Here is a 19,496-nt window from a genome sequence, read left to right as displayed (position 1 = left end):
CACTACCTTCAGTCTAGCCCCTGGCCCACCTCCCCACATAATCCATACTGTGTGAATTCTGCCCAAAATCACTGAAAACAGGCACCTCCTCCCAACAAATACCCCCTCACCTCTTTGCTACTCAGGCTTTCAAACAACCAACACAACATTTAGCACGGCATGAATCTGCAGAGTTTATTGTGGAAATTATCTGCAGAGACTGAAAGCAGCTGCTATGCTTTTCTCAAAAACCTTTCATTTTAAGTAATAAATGGAATTACTTCTAGTGGAAAGCACTACAGCTCTCCTTGGAAAGAGTCCCCTCTGAGCAGCACTCAAACCAAGCCTTCCCATCATCTCTTTGTGAGGAGAAATCAAGAGAGTTTTACTCCATTAAAGCTTTAAAAGACTTGAATCCAAGTCCTCCATTCCTTTTAATACATCCTACAAGAAGTCTGTAGCCTGAACCCAAAGTCTTAGAAACTCAGCATTAACCAAAAAAAAAAAAAATTGCTTCTGGAAGCAAAGCCAAGATGCCTCCATGAGTTATCCAGTGTTTCATGGATATATTTATATCAGCTTTCCACCCCTGAATTTGGCTGCAGTCTGACTTCTAACAAGGCATCAGCCTGACAGAAGAAATGATGTGAACAAAAGCCAGCCCACGGACGAGCTCTGAACAGCATCATGGATTGCCCCAAGAAAACAAACCCACGTGGACTGCAGCGTGATGGCAGAGCAAATGCTACATGAATATACATTTGTGAGCACAAAATGTCACTGCAGGCCAGCTGAAAGGGAAAAATAACTCACAGGCTATGGAGAAATGGGCACTGGCTGGTAATGCAACCACTAATTAACCCCAGCAAAGCAGCAGCCAGGCACTAATCCCACTCTTTTCACAGGGCTGTGTGGCAAATACTGCAGAACAAGGATGTAAAACAGTGTTTTAGCCCACAGGAAACAGCAATGATGGAGTAAGCCTAGGTCAAGTGAAATTTGAGGTTAGAAAACATCAGGAGGGAGAGAGAATGAGGGTGCCCAGAGCAGCTGGGGCTGCCCCTGCATCCCTGGAGTGCCCAAGGCCAGGCTGGAGCACTGTGCACCAGTGGGAGGTGTCCCTGCCATGGCAGGGGGTAGCACTGGATGACCATTAAGGTCACTTCCAAGCCAAACCAGTCCAGGACTCTGTGATTTCCCACTGCAAAAGGTTTAAACAAACACCCAGATTGCAAAGTCCCCAGCAGCAACTTGGTTTTCAAATTACACAAAATTAATGTGATTTATTATTCTAGGGACTGCATGTGAAGATGGTTCTTTTACAGGGTATTTAACAAATGGAAAGAAACAACCCAAGTTCCTCCTTTCCTTAACCTGGATCTATGCAAAAGCTTCCCCACAGAAACACCCAAACTTTTCCCAAAGATCCTGAGTTCAGTTAGAGAATATTTCCCCTCTAACTAAATTCCCATCTGTTCTTTGAAATTCTCTGCCTTCTTGATTTTCCAGTCTGTGTGATTTTTATTTTAATTCTGTGCTTACATCTTCACTTCTTATGCCACTATAGCACTTCAATTTATCCAACGTGTGGTGTTGGGGTTTTTTTAATTATCCACTGTGCTAAGTTCAATTCCTCCCAAGTGTTCTCCAGAATCCTGGTCTCCTTGGTTCCTCCCAGTCCTGACTCCAGTGAAGGAACAGCCACTCTTATCCAGAGATTTGAGTCCTTCAGGCAGAAGAGAAAACAGAGAAACTCTTGGAATAAGCTTTTGAGGTGCCCTGGATGCTTCCAACAGCAAATCCACAGGGACAGCACAGCCAGCTCTGCCTATTGATAACTGAGCATTTTCCAGCCAGCCATTAATGCAATTTCAGTTCTGAAAATAAAAGGACACCCTGGAAGTCTGGGAAGAGGCACCAGGAGCATTTACTTCCACAGGCACTGAGGGTTTCTGCTCCTCCTCTTTGTCTTATGTCATCACTCTTCCTCAAAATTAACTGCAGAATCCAGGAAAAGGCCAGGGAATGTCCTGCTTTAATAAATTCTGCTCAAATCACTAAAAACTGGTCAAGTGCTAAACTGAGTAGACACCTCACACCATCACTCTCTCTCCAAGTCTCAGCAGTGACCAAGTTGGTTATTTTGAAGACTTTTTCATGCTAAGGACATCGATTACTGATGGAAAAGCAACATTAAAACCTCACAGAAGAGAACTGAAGGCAAGGGAGTGTTCAAAGAGCTCAGACACAAAAAAGTCTCTGCACCATCAAACAACACAGAAAAAGCCAGATGACTTATTCACATACCTTCAGAATTACTAAAAATAAGTCTTAAAGCCAGCTCTAAGATAGTTCTTTCTTTATCCTCCAGAACTATTACAGGTAACCAAAAGGAGAAAAAACCTCCTCTGGCCCAATATTTTTGTGAGGATAATACTGGATTTTTATTTATTTGTTTTTAAGAAAGTGAAAGGAAGAATATTAACCAACCATTTTACAAAGCTTAAAATCAGCTTCAGAAATCTCCATCTGAAAATCACTGCCAACTTTGAGATGAAAACTGATCCTTGAGGGAGGAATTCAAAGATGATTTTTTTTTGTTTTGTTTCTTTTCTGCTCAATGAGACATGGTGATCTTGCTTAATAATGTCACAGTACTTTGAAGAGAGAGAAAAGTCTTTGGCAACTCCGAGGAAAAGTTTTCCAGACAACATAATTAACAGCAGCATTAAATAAAGATCAGGCCTTCAAAGCAAACAATATGTAAATCAAGCACCAAACAATGCTCAGGCTTCATTTTAATAGCAGTTCTGTGAAAGCCACATCAATATATTGATCACTGGGAAATACTTTTAACTACTAACGAGCACTGGGGAAGGCTGAAGGGAAAACCAGCAGTGACTTCCCAACAAAAAGCAGTTTAATTCCAGATGTTGGGTCCTGCTCTCCAAGCCCCACTGTGCTGCTGCTGAGCTGAGCCCATCTTTGCTGGGAAACCCTACAAGCACATCCCAGTTTTTTAGCTGAACAGCCTGCCAGGCTCCAAGGCTGCCAGCCTGCAGTGGAGCTGATGTGCTCTGCATGTGAAACACCCGGGATGGGCTGGGAGAGCCCCTGGAGAACAGCACAGCCAAGCTGGGGCTGGAGCCACACTGAGCAGGGACATCCCCCTGGGCAGAGGGGACTCTGCACGTGGCAGTGTCCTCGTGGTTCCCAGCCAGCTCCCACAGAGCTTCCTGAGTCACAGCAGCTCCCTGCAATGACTCAGTCCCCATGGAATGACCCTCCCACACTCCCCACTCGCTGCTGGTGCAGCCAGCAGAACAAGGGATCCATGGCAACCAGCATGGAGTCACACACGGGGCTGCCAGTGGCCAAGGTCCCCTTTGGTGGCTGCCACCAGCTGCCCCCAGCCTTGGGGTGCACTCAGCCAGCTGACAAACAGGACAAATGCACAGAATGCAAGGCTGGAAAGGAGCACACAGAGCCAAGGCCACGCCTGGGAAAGTGTGGGAACATGAGGGTGACCTCCATCCTCCCCTAGCATCCCTTCTGCACCCAGGAGAGAACATCAGAGCTGTCCCCAGCCCTGAGATACGGATATGGCACCTTGGAATAACAAAAGAGCAGAGCCCTGATATTACCTACTCCTGAGAGAAAACTCAGCCCCTCCCTCAGGGCTGTTTTTCACAGAAAAGTGAAATGCCACAGAGCCTGTTTCAGAGCATTCAGGGCAAGAGCTCAACTGTATGGGAAACAACATCCCTGGTTCCACTTCACTTGGATCCTTCTGGTCTTTCAGAGACACCAACTGCTCTGGAGCAAAACAGAGAAAAGCTTGGATGGTTCACACCCTCACCCACACAATGCCATCCAGCAAACAGCCCCATGGAATGGGGGTGGAGAAGGCAGCAGAGTCAGCACACAGATCCCAACCCTGCTGTGAGGAGCAGGAGCTCCAGCAGCTCTGGGCACTCACCATTCTGGGTAAGCTTTGTTGAACAGACCAGGGTGGAAATCTGGAAGGAGTCTTTGCTGATGGTGCAGCTCCCAAGGTTCTGCATGCTCTTGCCTGTGGCTGAGTGTCCCTTCTCCTCCAGCTCAATTTTTGTGGATGGCAGACTGAGATAGGTTGAGGCATCCTCCAGCTTCTTGGCCTCTGCCTACAGGGATGTTTGAAACATAGCAGGAGAAAATATCCTGTCAAAATCTCGGTAACAAGAAAATTTTAACCTTTATATTGGATTTTCTTAGGTTTGGAGCTATCAAATGCATCTTTAACAACACTAATTTGGCACTAATCTGGCTACATTAAAGCCAAAATGGCTCAATGGTTTAATTAAAAGGCTACAGAGTTCACTTTTCCCAACCCACAAAAAACTCAACAACAGATCCTGCTGAAATTACAACATATTCAAGGTTTAGCACTCAATCTCCCATATAAACCAACTGCTCAGGACTTGCTGCTTAGTTTGATTTAACAGCAGAGTTCAAAATACATTTTCCAACGTAATTCTGGAACAAAACTCCCCAGAAGTGGAGCTTCCCTGCCGGGAAGTCAAAATTCTACCTTGTAAACTATAAGGTCGTGCTCTCCATCCCTCAGAGTTGTCCCATCATATCTCATGAGCTTCACAAATGCCAGAGCAAATATTTTCTCAGATTTGTCTTTGGCTGTTACAAAAAAAAAAAAAAATTAAAAAAAAAAAGAAATCACCACATAATTATTTCTACAGTCAGGACACCTAAATCTCACAAACATGGACAACCTGTCAGTGAGTGACCACAGCAAAGATTCTCATGTAAATTAAGTGTATAAAATTTGGGGAAGTCTTCTAAAAGCAAGACAGAACCAAAAAAAAAAAAAAAAGCCAAATGAATACATCAACAATAAGCAGATGCTTCTTATTTCCATATTCTGTCTGTTCTTTTTGGAAAGCTTTATAAAGGCAACTTTTAAAAACAAAACAGAAATGTGATGCATTGAGAAAGCCCAGGATTTTAGGAGAATGGCAGTGTCTGGGAGCTGGAATAAAGATTAAACACCAGCACTGAGGATCTCATCAGAGCACAGAGCCCTGAGGACAGACATTTGCAGGGGGAACATTAGAAGCAAAACAAAAACTGGATCCATAAATGCAGATGAAGTGCCTCAGTATTTTGAAAGCTGACCCATTCTGCAGCCAACAGGAACTGAAAAATGCATTCAGCTTCTTCTTGGTCAAATCTGTTGGCAAAAGTTTAAAACAACAAAGCAACAGAGGAAGGAGAGATCACAAAGGAAGCAGAGAAGTAAAGCCAGAAGGAAAATGTCATCACCTTGAGAGAGCCCAAGGAGCCTGGGAGAAAGCCCTGAGAGAGGCCTGAAAGGCTCTTGTTAAGATTTAGAAGTGACCTCTTTTAAATATTTATGCTTAATAATATGTGGCCAAACTAAATACTGGAGTCATTCTAATAAAATTTTTGACTCCAATAATTTGTCATAATTCTGCACAGAGTCATAATGCTGATAATAATGACACTGGATTTTGGAACATTGTTGTCCTTAAGAACTCTCATTGACTAGATTATTTCATTAATTTTCTTAATCCCAAAGTCTTCAATTACTGATGCTAAGCCAACTGTAGACTTTCACATTCCCATTTGTTGAAGATCTTTATTACTTCCTACATCTAAGATACAGAATACCACAACCCTCTGAGTTATTAATGAAAAGCTTTACTCCACTAGGAACCTAGTAAAAAAACTCCATTTATTTCCTTTGGGAAAAAAACTGGGCAGTGAAGGAAAAAATCAGGATAGGTAAGAGTGAGGAAGATGCAATGGGAAAAAGGAGCTGAGATATGACAAAATGTCACAAATTTAATCCTGCACTAAAAGCAAAGGCAATAATCAGTTGTGCACTGGGAATGTGGGAATGATATCCCTGCTCCAGGAATTCCCAAGGGTGATGCCTTGTGAAGGCTGATCTAGAACAGAGGCTGGACAGAGCTAAAGAATAAAGCAGGGATTGATTCCAAGGATCTCCTCCATGGATGCACCTTGGGCAGCACCAGAGCCCAGCCAGGGCTGCACCCAAGATGACCCAAAATGGCCCCAAAATGCACGGCCGGGCACGGGGTCTCTCCCTGGGATCAGCTCTGCTCCATTTGCACCTTGCAGTTCATTGTCCCAGCCCAGCTTTAGCCCAGGCACTCCCACCCTGCTTGTTTTTCTCTCTCCAGCCCACGGGGTTTGTGCTCCTGGGCTGAGATTTGGCTCATTTGTCCTTGGTGCCCAGCTGGAGCAGGAATTGTTTTGTCTCCCTGCTCTGTGCACAGAGCTCACCATCCCATAATGTGAACCCAGACCCACTAAAGCAGCACAGAATGTGAAAATAGGAAAGCTGAACCTGAGGTATCAAGGACAGGCTGAGTTACTCACAGTCCTGGGAGGATCTGTGGCGGAAGGTGAACCTCAGGTGGCTGCGGTTCACATCCTCAATGGGGATGGCAACCTGGCACCAGGGAGAGAAGGAAATGGTCAGGGCAGCACCTTCAGCCTCCCCCAACCCCACCCAGACATGGTGCAGCACATCCAAATGATCAGAGACAATCCCAGCAGCACATCCATCCTCAGCAGCCCTTTCTGTCTACAGGCAGGACACGGCACCTTGGGGGGGAAAATTCCCGTGTGGGAAGTAGCTGCAAGGCCCTTGTGAGCACAGAGCCCCTGCTCCCACTGCTGCAGAGACTGAGTGGATTCCAGAAAGCCACCAGCAACCTCCAAACGTGGCAGTGGAAAGGTTATTACCCAGCAAAATGAGCAGGCTTAAAGCACAACCCAAACAGTGATGAGTCCAACATAAGGGGAGGAGAAGGAATTATCAGGGCAGCACCTTCAGCCTCCCCCAACCCCATCCAGACATCTTCCAAATGATCAGTGAGTGACAATCCCAGCAGCACATCCATCTTCTGCCATTCCAACAGCCTTCTTCTGTCTACAGACACAATGAGGCAACTTTGGAGTGAAAATTCTGGTGTGGGGAGCAGCTGCAAGGCCTTTGGAATATATTTTCTAAGGATTGCAGGTTTGCAATCTCCAAACGTGGCAGTGGAAAGGTTATTACTCCAGAAAAATGAGCAGGCTTAAAGCACAACCAGCTCCCCAAACAGTGCTGAGTCCAACACTATGGCAAATGTGGTTTAGCCTTAATATCCTGCTCTCCTCTAGGTCAGCTCCATGGAAAGAGAGCAAACCACTCCTGAAGAGGTGCTGGAGTTTCCCCACACCAGTCATCCTGAGCAATGGCTGAAATAAAATTCAACATACAATAAAAGTCAAAGCCTTTCTTGGCTGAGCTATTCCTTGCCCTGCTGAACACAGGCACAGAATTTCCCCACTGGAAGCTGTATTAATGGCACATTAACACCCAGAGAAGTTATTCTAACAGTTTAAATACCTTCACAGTCTCAAACCAGCGAGGCTGCTTTACTTGGTAATAGATCACTGACTTGTACTCTGAGATGGCTTCATCACCAGCACCAGGAAAAATAACACTCTGCAAAAACAAACAGAAGGGGACATGTTTGTGTCACTGAAACTCCACTCCTTCAGTCAAATAAACAAAAACAAATCAGTGAAGTAGGCCAGAATAAGAGAGAATGCTCCTCATGAAACTGGTACCAAAATGCATGCATTGATAAGGCAAGATATATTTAATGATGACAAAAGTTTGGCTGAAAATAAAACCTGGGACCTTAAGCTGACAAATACAGCTGTTGAAAAGGCTTAACATGATATGTATCCAAATCAAAAAGCCCCCAGACATTAAATACTTTAATACCTCTAATCTCTTGCCATCTTCATCATAAACAGACACTGTGACTTCCACATTCTTTGCTGTGGTTTTACTGCCTTTGTCAAAATCTCCCTGCACCAAAGTGACATAGATGTCATTTCTAACATCTCCTGCAAGGGAAAGCAAAGCACAAAATAACTCACAATTCTCACAGTAAACCCAAGGACACACAGGAACAATGGCAGAACATTTCAAACACCACAATTCCATTTATTTTATTTTTACACAACTCCTTTTAGTATTCACTTGAAAGGAGAAGTTTCAACACATTTACCCCATACAAAGGTATTTTGCAATTTAAAATATTTTAATAGCCTACAAGAGGTCTCTAATTTGTTACAGCAGGAAGAGGTTTGATGTTTTTGCTGGCCTGGAGGTTGTATTTAGATTTATGACTAAAAATGCTCCTCAGCTCCACCCCAATTCAACTGAAATTTTGACAATGAGCAGGGGAAACAAGGGATTTCCAATAATTTTACGAGCCAGCACAGGATGCAAACGAGGTGCTGAGGCACTCCCACTTGTAGAAGAGACTGTAAAACATCTGAGAGACATCTGTCAGCAGCCACAGAGGGACCTGGAACTGGGGTGGGCTCTGGAAACATCTCATGGACCCCCCAGAGCCCATCAACCTGCAAAGGACACTGCAGGCTCTGCTCTTGCTCATGGCAGTTTTTATTTTGAGAAGCACCATGTTTTGGGGTTGGTTTTCATGGCTTTTGGTTTGTTTTTTGTTTTTGTAAACACCTGAACTGAACATGCACAGAATACATGTATTTTTAAAAAATGCTGTGGCTCTCTTTCAAATGCATTCTCCAGATCTGGTACAAACCCTAAGAGAGCTGCTATCTCTAAATCAAGCCTGTGCCTCAAAAATCTGCTTTGGATTCAGCACAGCAGAGAAGTTTTACATATGCCCTTGCTATGGGGATAATACTAAGTGTGCACTTTGTGTACATTCTTTTTAACTGGGAAAAAAAAAAGGGAGAATTTCCACTCTCACTGGGATTTCCTGTCTTCTTGATGGTGGTGGGAGCTTTATTTATTGATGCTGGTATTACCAAAGTATTTACATTTATTTTTAATTTTTTTTTAACTTTTGATTATATTTTTAATGCATACCATACCTTAAATTCATCATTAATTATTTTTTTTTCCAAAACCTCCCACACATACAGATATTTAAAGCAGGTTAAAATATAACAAAGCAGCATTAATTGAGTGCCTTACCTGGCATGATAATCTCAGGAAAGCCCATTTTCCGAGCCACTGCTGTTGACCTGTCCACTAAGTGTGGAAACTCTTTCCTAATCTGATGGATATCTCCTGGAAGAAGTTTCAAAGTCACCCACAGACCTGTTGTGTAAAAAAAAAAAACCACAATTATGAAACAGCTGGGATTTATTCCTACGTACTGAAGACTTCTTTTTACAACTTGAAAATTGTAAAAACATTACAATAATTAGGTGCATTAAGATAACTGATCTTCCTTTACTAAAAAAATAATAGAAAATATTTTCAAACACTCAACAGATCTCATCACTTCACACAAAAATATGAGTACAGCACACAGAATTATTTCTGGTTATGTTCCATGTTCTTTGTAATGAGATGTTTATCTTCCATGGGAAAAAAGAGAAGGAGCAAGGATGATTTGCATGGAGAGACCCAAGGACTCCAAGCAAGCAATACCAGCAGATCCACGCCCCGAACTGATTGATCACCACCCCATAAGCTGTTTTTACTGCTCTGAGCACACAGATCTACAGCAGCAGCTTCACACAGCTGATATTTTTCTGCTCAGCAGCAGAAGAAGCCACTAAAAAGCTGCTGCTTGCCAACTAACATCAGGCACATTTGTTACAGGAGAAAGAAAGATGCCAAAGTGAAAAAAACCCCATAAAAATAAAAAAGAAACACAGCCCAAAGAAGCCTCCACTTGGTGAAGTGGCTGGCAATCAAGTTTAAGCACAAAATAATCACAGCAGCAATTTGCAGAAGAAAATCCTAAAATTAAAAGCTATGAAAAACACCCCAAAAATATTCATCCACGAAATAAATTGTGGGTTACCCTGTTAGAGAATTAACTGTACATTCATTCTGTGTACACTTGGCAGCTTCTCTTTTCCATGGTATCTCTGTAAGAGCTTCTGGGCTGATCTGCTGCCAGGGATGGCTCTGACAGCTGCTACTTCACTGAGCTGCAACTGTACCTGCCCTGAGTGGCTCAGAACAACTCCTGATCCTTGTTCTGTCTGCTTGGGCACTCTTTTTCAGGGAAATGAATCAAAGACACTGAAATGTTTCCTCCTGTGGGATACACACTGGCCAAAGGTGAAAACAAGGAGAGGAAGCAGATAAAACTTTTCCTCATCAGCTAAAGGAGAATCTAAAAAGGTGGTTTAGGTAAAGTTTTGTTTGCTATTGATTAGTGAAAAAATCAGAGGAAAGTGTGAACTTTTCTTGGGGGTTGGTCAGATATGGAGTGATACAGATATTCAGAGTGTTTGGTGGAAACTCTGTATGAATCACAGCACAACCCCACATTAATCCAGAATTCCAGAAAACATTAAAGCCAGCAAAGGAACAACTGGGCACAGACACATCATGACCTTGGGATCAGACACAAAAATAAAACAGCCCAGGGCAGTGGCCTAGAGAAGGTTCCAGGGAAGGTTTCAGAGGGGTTGCCTGGCTCTGGCTCCCTCCTCACCTCCTGCCAGCTCAGGTCTCCTGGGGAGGGAGTAAAATGTCCCACGTGCAGCTGCAGAGAGCAAAAATATGGGAAAGGAAGAGAAGGAAGGGAATATCCCTTCCTTCAGCATGGAGAGGTAGAAATCCAGAGCTCAGGGGCACAAGAGGTGAGTCCTTGAGTCATCACCTCCAGCAGAGGATCTGTCATGGGACAGGTGGGGGTGGAAGGGACCTCTGGAGATCATCCAGTCCTGCCAAGGGGAGCAGGTGACACAGGAACATGTTCAGGTGGGTCAGGAATGTCTGCACAAAGGGAAACTCCACACCCTCCCTGGGCAGCTGTTCCAGAGCTCTGCCACCCTCCATGGGAAGTTGTTCTTCCTCATGGAACTTGGTGTGTTTTAGTTTATCCTGTCAATGGGGAGCCACTGAAAAGAGTCTGGCCCCATCCCCTGACACCCTCTGGATGTATTTACATGGAATAATAAGATTCCCTCTCAGTCTCCTCTCCCCAGAGTAACCAGGCCCTGCTCATCAGGGATGTTCAGACCCTCGATCACCTTGGTGGCCTCCCCTGGATCCACTCCAGAGAAATATAAACACATCCAAGAGCTGAACAATGCTACAACATGCAGAGTCCACACTGGGCAGGGGAATAATTATGGGAAAGGGGGAAGAGCAGGCTGAGCCCGGAGGAATGGGGAAAGGAGGCACAAAACCATCCAAAACAATTTTTGATCCCAAAATCAAATCCACCACGAGACGAAGCAAATCGAGGTGCACAGAAAGAGCAGTACCTACCCTGACCCTTGTGGTTGACTTCTTTAGCAGCAATCACTTTGTTTATAACAGTCTGCAGGAAATCATTCTCCCCTGCCACCCTGGGTGAAAAACGGGATGATATGTTCAGCTGCTTGTGTCGAATGGCGTCATCCAACGCTAGCCTGGAGGATGCACATGACGACCAACACCAGGAGACAAAGGGGCACAGAAAACCAGAAGTCACAGTGACAAGGGAACACAAAAGATCGTATCATAGTTGTGACAGAGTATTTATTAGTCAACGCAGGACAGAGGACAGGAAAGGTAACAAGAAAGACAGAGGGAGATCATTAATCAGAAGAACGCTGATCTACCACAGAGAGTCCAGCACACCTGTGAGGGCTCTGCTCCCTCTGGGACAGGGACAGTCCTCAGGGAGCAGGGGGAGCTCTCCCACTGGGAGTCCCCAGCTACTCAGTGAAAACCCACACAGGCAGCTCTCTTTTCTATAAATATTGAAATAGAGATATATTCATAGCAGACTGGCCCTGCTCACCTCCAGGGTCACCTCTGTCATTCCACAGGTGGAGTGCCTGAAGGAAAAGCTCCCACCAATCTCACAGGGAAAAGGAGGAGAAGAGCAGACAACCCAACTCAGTGAACAAATGAGAAGATGGGAACGATAAATAAACAGCAGCATTAGGTGGCACTGAAGTAAATCTTGCCAAGTGCTTTTGACAGCCATTGTGCTGGTGGCCAGTGAATGAATACAAACAAAGATATGAAAACAGAATTGCATGTGGTACAACAGAAACAAAGCATGGGATGAGGAGAAAAATGTGCCTCATATACACAGCCCAAGTCTATGTTGGAAATAACAGCACCAGCGTTCGCCCTGCCTTGGTTTCCACCTTATTCATGTCCTTTGGGATAGACTTTTTCAGGAGAATGTTCTCATTTATTACAGGGGAAAAAGAAAAATCACATTGTGCATCTTTTTAAAGCTCTGTGTATATGTAACAGGAAAAATGAATCAGTGCTAATGGAGCAGAAAACTGGATGTTCCATTAGCACCCCCTCTGAAAGGTTCATTTTCATTGCATACTTCCACACTGGCTAAAAAATAACTTTGCTGTTGTTTGCCACACAATAAACATATCTTTCTCTTCCCCAAACCCCATTTTCCTTGAAAAATGGAATTGTACTTTGATTTTGTCATTAACAGCCCCTATCCCTGCAGGGCCTGCACCAGCCCTACACCTTCAAACCACAAGGGCTTCCTGAATTACGTCTATTTCTCAAAACATAACATTAATTTATGTTTTTATTATGTCAAGATTTTTTTTAAAAATATTATTAAAAGCCCATCTGAATATCCATTAGTGCATTAATCAAGGAATTTAGCTCCCATAACTATGTTTTGCCTTTTGGAACAGATGGCAGTCCAGCAATGGGAGAACTAAGCATCCATGTAAATTTATTATTTATTATTAATTTATTTATTTACTTCATGTAAATTTATTTGTCTTATCCCTTCTAGCTTTCCTCACTTCACGGAAGTAAAAACTTGGGATTTATGGATGGGACATGATTTCTATTGATCTCAGGCACAGCTAAACCAGCAGTGAACTTACTGTAAGCACTTCACCTCTTATACATTCTCCCCCTGACATCTTGAAACAAAGAGAAAACAAGACTGCAAAACTGGGAATGGATGTTTTAAACTCCAAAACCCCTAAAGTTTCTGGTGATATCACTGTTGCAGCCAATGGCAAATTAGCAGAAAAGATAAATTAACAATATTACTGAAGAGAAAATATCCCATGGAAATAAATTAGCTTCAAATATTAACTTTTTTAAAAAATCAAAGTTTAAATCTTGTTTTTCTGACTCCTGCTTGTTCCTGCAGCTGCTCCCTACTTACGGCTGGAAGGGGATGAAGTGCTGCTTGTCCTCATCATCAACCTTCCCGTGAATGATGTCAGTAACATCCATCACTGCAAAGACAAACCAAGGGCACTGAGTGAACTCAGCAACGTGGGAAGAGGGAAACCCCCGAGGAACTGAAGCCACAGTGACTCAGAAGAGGGGTGGAATTATCAACTGTGGAATTCCAGACTTGTCTATGGAACACAGTGCAAATGAGCTTGGGAATCTCAGCTACACAAACCCTGCTGGGTACAGGACAGAGCAGCCAGTCTGATGGGATTTGAACCACTCTGAGTTTATACAACCCCACAGCAGTTCCACCACCCGACCTCCATGGAGGAGCTGAAGAGGAGATGGGGGATTCACCCCAGAGGTACCTGCCACCCCGAAGGGTCTGCGCAGCCCCGACGTCAGCTTCCTGGTGTTGTTGTCCCGCAGCTCCATCCTGCCCACGCGCACGATCTGACACACAAAACTGATCTTCTCCCTCTTCAGGTCCTTGCTGCCCAGGTCCTACAAACAGCAGTGACATCAGGCTGCTTTCTCAAAGCTGAATTTCAAGTTCCATTTCAGCAGGCAGAGGCTTTGCTGCTCAGAATTTGCCTCTGCTGTGCAAACCTCTAACAAAAAGTGCTCTCAAAGCAAAGCAGCTTTTGTAACAGTACTTCAACACCTTACTGGAGTTCTGTGCAAATTAATTCCTTAGGAGGTCAAACCATTTCTAGTAAGTTAAAAGTTCAAAAATGCACTTTGGTTTTTCCCAGGTGTTGAGAACATTCAGCAGCCACTTAGGAGAAATGTCTCATGCAAGCTTCTGGCAGCAAAGATTCGTGGAATGGTTTGGGTTGGAAGGGACCTTCAAAATCATCTTGTTCCCACCCCAGCAACGAGCAGGGACACCTTCCACCATCCCAGGCTGCTCCAGCCTGGCCTTGGACACTTCCAGGAACCCAGAGGCAGCCCCAGCTGCTCTGGGCACCCTGTGCCAGGGCCTGCCCACCCTCCCAGGGAACAATTCCTTCCCAAAATCCCACCTATCCCTCTGGCAGTGGGAGCCATTTCCCCTTTTCCTGTCACTCCATCCCTTGCCCTCCAGGCTCTCCCCAGCCCTGTTTCCCCCTGCAGAGGTGCCCCAGGCTGCTCCCACCCAGCTGCCCCCACCCCAGGGTGGCACACTCACGGTGAACACGGCCCGCAGGTTGTGCAGCCTGTCAATGTCCTTGGGGAGGCCACAGCTCGACCACCTCACCAGGTAGTTCTCACTGAAAAGAACAACAATTTGAAGAATTTTTGTTTAAATCACAGAGCAACAGAACCACAGGATGCTTTGGGCTGGAAGGGATCATGAAGATCATCTTGTTCCACCCCTGCCATGGGCAGGGACACCTTCCACTGCCCCAGGGTCCTCCAAGCCCTGTCCAACCTGGCCTTGGACACTGCCAGGGACTGAGAGTCCACAACCTCTCTGGGAAACCCCTGCCAGTGCCTCACCACCCTCCCAGGAAAGGATTTCTTCCTAATATCCCATCTCAATCTACCCTCTTTCAGCTCTAAGCCATTCCCCCACACCCTATCATTGAATGCCCTTTAACTTAAGCTGATAAAATCAACTTCAGAATTCACAGGAGACTTTTCAACCCAATTTCCTTACCCTAAGGAAACAAATATTGAGCAGGGAGCTGGCATTTCCCTTAGTGCACACAATTTTCATCAAGAAAGCAGCTCCTCAGCAAGCAAGTGTGGGAATTCTGCAGCTCAGCAAGGGCACAGCCCTTGCAGGTGTGTTCCACTCTCAATTTCCATCTGCTCTTGGGGAACCACAAGCACAGCACAACCCTGAAACATGCCCCAAGTGAAGGGATCTGCCTGTGCCTTTCACAGAAATGTGACTTTGCTAAGCCCCAGAAGTCCCTCAGCACCACCCCTAAGTGAGCACAGATAAAAATGGCCCTGACCTGATGAATTTGGATTCCAGGGGGTCATACAGAGACATCAGGACTTCAGCATCTTCTCCTATTTTACACACGACGTTTTTTAAATTTACAAACAAAGCAAATGAAGGAGTGGCAGCAAACTTGGCTTGTCTGTTGATGTCAATATTCTGCTTCTGAGACTGCAATTGAAGAACAAAAAGTTTAACTTAGCCTAAGAGACATCCAACTGCTGTAAAACTTTCCTAAAACCTTCCAGAAAGAAGAGGAGCTTTCCACTGAGTGTCTGCTCCTGTGATCTTTTTTCTGTTAAGTTTTATGACAGACAGATTTTCTGGATCTGCCTTGAAGTGCTGCACCATAAGGAAAAAGTTAAAATAAAAAAGAAGAGAAAAAGGAAGAAAAGATGTCTTCACTTATTAAGTAGAGAGAAACAAATGGAGAAGAAATAGAGCCTCAAACATACCTGAAAAAAATCCAGCAACACACAATAAAAAGAAACAGAAAAGTTCTTCCTTTTAAAAATAAGGATTCTGAACTGCAAAGGTGCTGACAATTCAAGACTGAGAAGGGCTTTAAATCTGCCTCTTTTATTTCAACAACAAGTTTTTAGGATTGGCATAAAGAAACCACACCAGAATGAGGATTTTAGTCTTTGTGATTCTCAAATAGAAACTCTGATGACAACCTCACTTACAAACCTCCCACATGCACATCTGATATTAACCTACAAATGCAGCTGATTTATTTATGCAGGTCTGAACCATAAATTCTACTAAAGCTTTTAAAGGATGAAAAAAAACACCCAGCCTAAGACAAAACTTCTTCCAAAATTTTTAAGCCTCATAATTCTCCATAAACACATCAAATCCCTCATTACCAATGCTAAAAATAACAGTCATCCAATTAGTTCACAGCCTCATGTTTCCCAGGGAAAAGCCACAGAGTCTCTCACTTTTTCCTCCTGCAGCCTCTCCTCCACTTGCTTGGAAGCTATTTCATGGGCTCTGAAAAGGCTGATGGTGCTGCTCTGCTCTGGGTCCAAAATGTTGCCATCTTCATCTCGAACCACCAGATCTAAATCCAGAATCCTAAACAAGACAGAAAGTGTGTCTGTGGATTAACAGTGCTGAAAGGAATGCCTAAAAAGCACCTGCCAAATGTTCAACTTGCACACCTGACACGGGATGGAAAAGAAATTATCTGAGATGTGATAATGCAATTTAACATGTCAGCAACCTGGGGATCCAAGCCACTTATTCCCAGAGCACAGGGAGAAGGGATGGAAATGAAACAGCTCAACAGCTGGGGAAGCAACTTCCTAAACAAATAAATTTGCCAGAGACTTGGTCTCCTCCTCTGATTTACCCAACAGCCTGAACACCAGGTCCCACCACACACAGCTCATGTCTCCCACTCCCCATTCATGTTTTACCCACACCCCACAAGACGAGGCAGAAGTTGTTTCCTTTTTTAAAGCAGAAGCCAGATCTCTACCAGCAGGGTGTTAACATCCATAATTACCTTCTGCAGAGAGGAAGCTTTCTGCCACAATCAAATCCAGGCTCAGGAAAAACCTTCCACTTTTCTCCACGTTTTCCAGCAGTACCAAGGGTTACAAAATCAGGTCCCTTCCCTAAGACTGCCCTTGGCACCTCCACCCCAACAAATGTGTCCTTATTTCCTTCTAACTCCGTGGTCAGCTCTCCCAGTGGAGCTGCTCTAACTTTAGAGCTGAAATATGTTTGATCCACGAGCTTAAATCAAATTTGCTGTGCCTGATAAATCACCCAGGGGTTCATGATTTATCTGAAAGTAAATTCCATCTGGGCACAACCTGCAAGGACTTGGAAACAGGAGCTGTGGCACACAGAGGTATTTCCATGGATTTGGAGGATTCCTCCTCACCCCTGGAAGTGTTAAACCCTTGAGTGGGGTCAACCCCCAAACCCCAAACCCTCCCAATTAACTGCACTGCATTAATTGCAGGGGACACAAAGATCACTCAAGCTGCAGGGTGGAGGCAGCAGATTTTTAAACTCTGCTCTGGAGCTGGACCCAGCCACCACAAAACCCTCCAGCATCCCCAGAACATCTCACTCCCAGATGAATTTTCTGGTGAGAAAATGGTTTCATCACTGAAAGCAAACAGAAAAGCAGCCAAAGTTGTTTTCTTCCTCCCTACTACTGTTCCCTGGACAGCAGCCACAGCAGGAGAAACACCCACAGAGCACTGCAACTGTCAGAGCCCTTCCATGGGAGAAGCTGCCTGGGCCAGGGGAAAAGCTCAGAAACTCAGGCAAAGTCTCATAACCCAGACTACAACACACCAGTGTTTGCACAGGCTGTCAAAGGAGTCAAAGCAAACCCTCCTTTGATTCCTTTGTTTTAGTCTTTAACATGCAAATGATGCTTGGGAAAAAAATCTGATTTTTTTTTTTAATAAGTGTCCCAGTTACAGATATTTGCAACAGAACAAAAAAAAAAAGGCATTTTCACAACAAAATTACCTGACCCAATTTCAGAAAGATATTAAAAATACAGATTCCTAAGGCCATCTTTGCTTCCACAGTTATTCTGACAATATGCTGCAAAACTTCTGTCTGTATTTACAGAAGGAAAAAAAACTTATTTACAAATCAGTGTTTCACAAGTCAGGAAAGGTTAGGACATGATTAGGACAGAAAACATTTAGAATTATCTGGGCTGGGGCCTCAAAGGTGACCCAGTATTTATAAAGCAGATAATGAATTCATTCTGTCTGGATCCTAAAATCCCCACTCATGTTCCTTTTAGGCACAAGTGAAGGGTTTAGGGTTTTATTAGGAACATATGCTATCTTTCAGTGGTGAGCATTTACTCAGAAGTTCACATTCACCTCCCTCCTGCACTCCCCAGAGAACCTTCTGATCACTTAATTAGTCCATCAGAACATTACAAATACAAAGCACAGCACAAGATGTTCCACTGGATTTGAAGGCTGAGCATCTGGAGGTTATTCAGAGCAACTTCTACCAACTCCTTGGGCAGATGGTGAAATCCAGTAGCCAAACAAATCATCCCCACAACATCTGGGTAATTGTCTGCAGAGGTGCCACTGTCCATACCTCAGACTACAAATGATAATTACTGACTGAATGCAGTTAATGATTATTCTTTTAATTTCTTTTTTTTTTAATCACAGCTTTTGCTGATAAAGTACACGAGCAGAAATACTGTAAGAATGGCAGTTCTTAAGGAATTAACAAAAATAAATGAAATATGGTGAGATATTTCCATCACAAAGCATTGAAAGACTGGGTTGGTGCAAACTTTCTCACTCCCCAGGTGTGCAGGACAAGAGAATCCCACACAACAGGCAGGACTGAAGGGAGCACTACAACATGTTTTGTCTCCCAGTATTCAAAACACTGCTTCCAATGATGAGCAGTAAGATTTGATCCCTTATTTTTGATCAAAATGCAAAATCATAATTGTACAGACAAGTTATAATCTAAAACTTGTATTTACAGAAATTAAAATGTCTTTAAACCCAGCCAACCATCTGGGGAGAGAATACATCTGAATCACTGAAATATCCAACACATGCAACCTGCACTCTTTTTTGGGGCAGTATTTCCTTCCCAACTTCCACTCTCTTGTGCTAAAGAGCTCCTTTCTTTTATGAAATCTCCCTGCTCATCTCGTGCCACCAGCTGGCTGCTGTGGGAGGAGAGGAACCAAGAGCTAAATGGTGCTTCTGAGCCAAATCCTTCAACATCACATTACAGCTGAGTGACTCGAGGGCACAGGCAGCTGGTGGTGCTCAGAGGGTGACAACTGTGCCACAGAAGCAAGTGGAGTTTAAAATTCTATTTTCAAGGCAGGCAATACTTGCACTTTTGAATTGGCCTGAAAAAATTACAGCTTCATAGCACTGTCAAATTGATGATACCATCAAGAGAGAGAGATGGATTCCACTTTACATATTACACTTTAAAGATGCTGCCTCAACTTCAATCTTTATCTTGCTGTAACAGAAGTGTGAATACACAAATATTTCATCTACAGCTCCAGGGGGAAAAAAAAGAATCCTCCAAGAACTCCCTGACAGCTGATGTGTCTTACACAGGGTGATCTGGATTCAGGCAGAAAAACTTGGGAAATGCTGTGCACAAACCTGTTGCCATAATCAATTTTGGCAGTCACTTTCTTTTTCAGCTCCTTGAGCTCGTCTTGGGGCAGGGTCCCAGAGAGGATTTGGGATCTCCACTCGATCAGGTCGTAAATCATGTGCCGGACGCTGCGGAACATCTCCCTGTTGTCCTGCTGTGGTGGGGGAAACATGGGGGAGAAATCAGGTTTGAAGGTTGGGCACACAC

The 19,496-nt window shown here is 44.1% G+C and overlaps 1 protein-coding gene across 3 annotated transcripts in view; it reads right to left on the bottom strand.

Annotated features, from left to right (window-relative positions):
• The window catches only part of DOCK1 (dedicator of cytokinesis 1), a 278,288-nt gene that overhangs the window by 222,018 nt on the left and 36,774 nt on the right, over window positions 1-19,496 (bottom strand). The window contains exons 6-18 of one of the 3 annotated variants that reach the window (XM_059852216.1): window positions 19,295-19,443; window positions 16,091-16,226; window positions 15,160-15,317; window positions 14,385-14,466; window positions 13,582-13,717; window positions 13,200-13,272; window positions 11,315-11,457; window positions 9,050-9,175; window positions 7,805-7,929; window positions 7,421-7,519; window positions 6,403-6,475; window positions 4,550-4,653; window positions 3,959-4,142 (exon numbers count right to left, since the gene is read on the bottom strand). In XM_059852216.1, the coding sequence (XP_059708199.1) occupies window positions 3,959-4,142; window positions 4,550-4,653; window positions 6,403-6,475; window positions 7,421-7,519; window positions 7,805-7,929; window positions 9,050-9,175; window positions 11,315-11,457; window positions 13,200-13,272; window positions 13,582-13,717; window positions 14,385-14,466; window positions 15,160-15,317; window positions 16,091-16,226; window positions 19,295-19,443 (1,588 nt within the window). The remainder of the gene's footprint in view (window positions 1-3,958; window positions 4,143-4,549; window positions 4,654-6,402; window positions 6,476-7,420; window positions 7,520-7,804; window positions 7,930-9,049; window positions 9,176-11,314; window positions 11,458-13,199; window positions 13,273-13,581; window positions 13,718-14,384; window positions 14,467-15,159; window positions 15,318-16,090; window positions 16,227-19,294; window positions 19,444-19,496) is intronic. The other 2 variants (XM_059852217.1, XM_059852218.1) reach the window with 2 other exon arrangements.

The sequence above is a fragment of the Haemorhous mexicanus genome, chromosome 7 (genome assembly GCF_027477595.1).
Source record: "Haemorhous mexicanus isolate bHaeMex1 chromosome 7, bHaeMex1.pri, whole genome shotgun sequence".
NCBI lineage: Eukaryota > Metazoa > Chordata > Aves > Passeriformes > Fringillidae > Haemorhous > Haemorhous mexicanus.
Note: the sequence above shows the minus strand (reverse complement) of the source record. Positions and strands in the feature narration are given on the sequence as shown.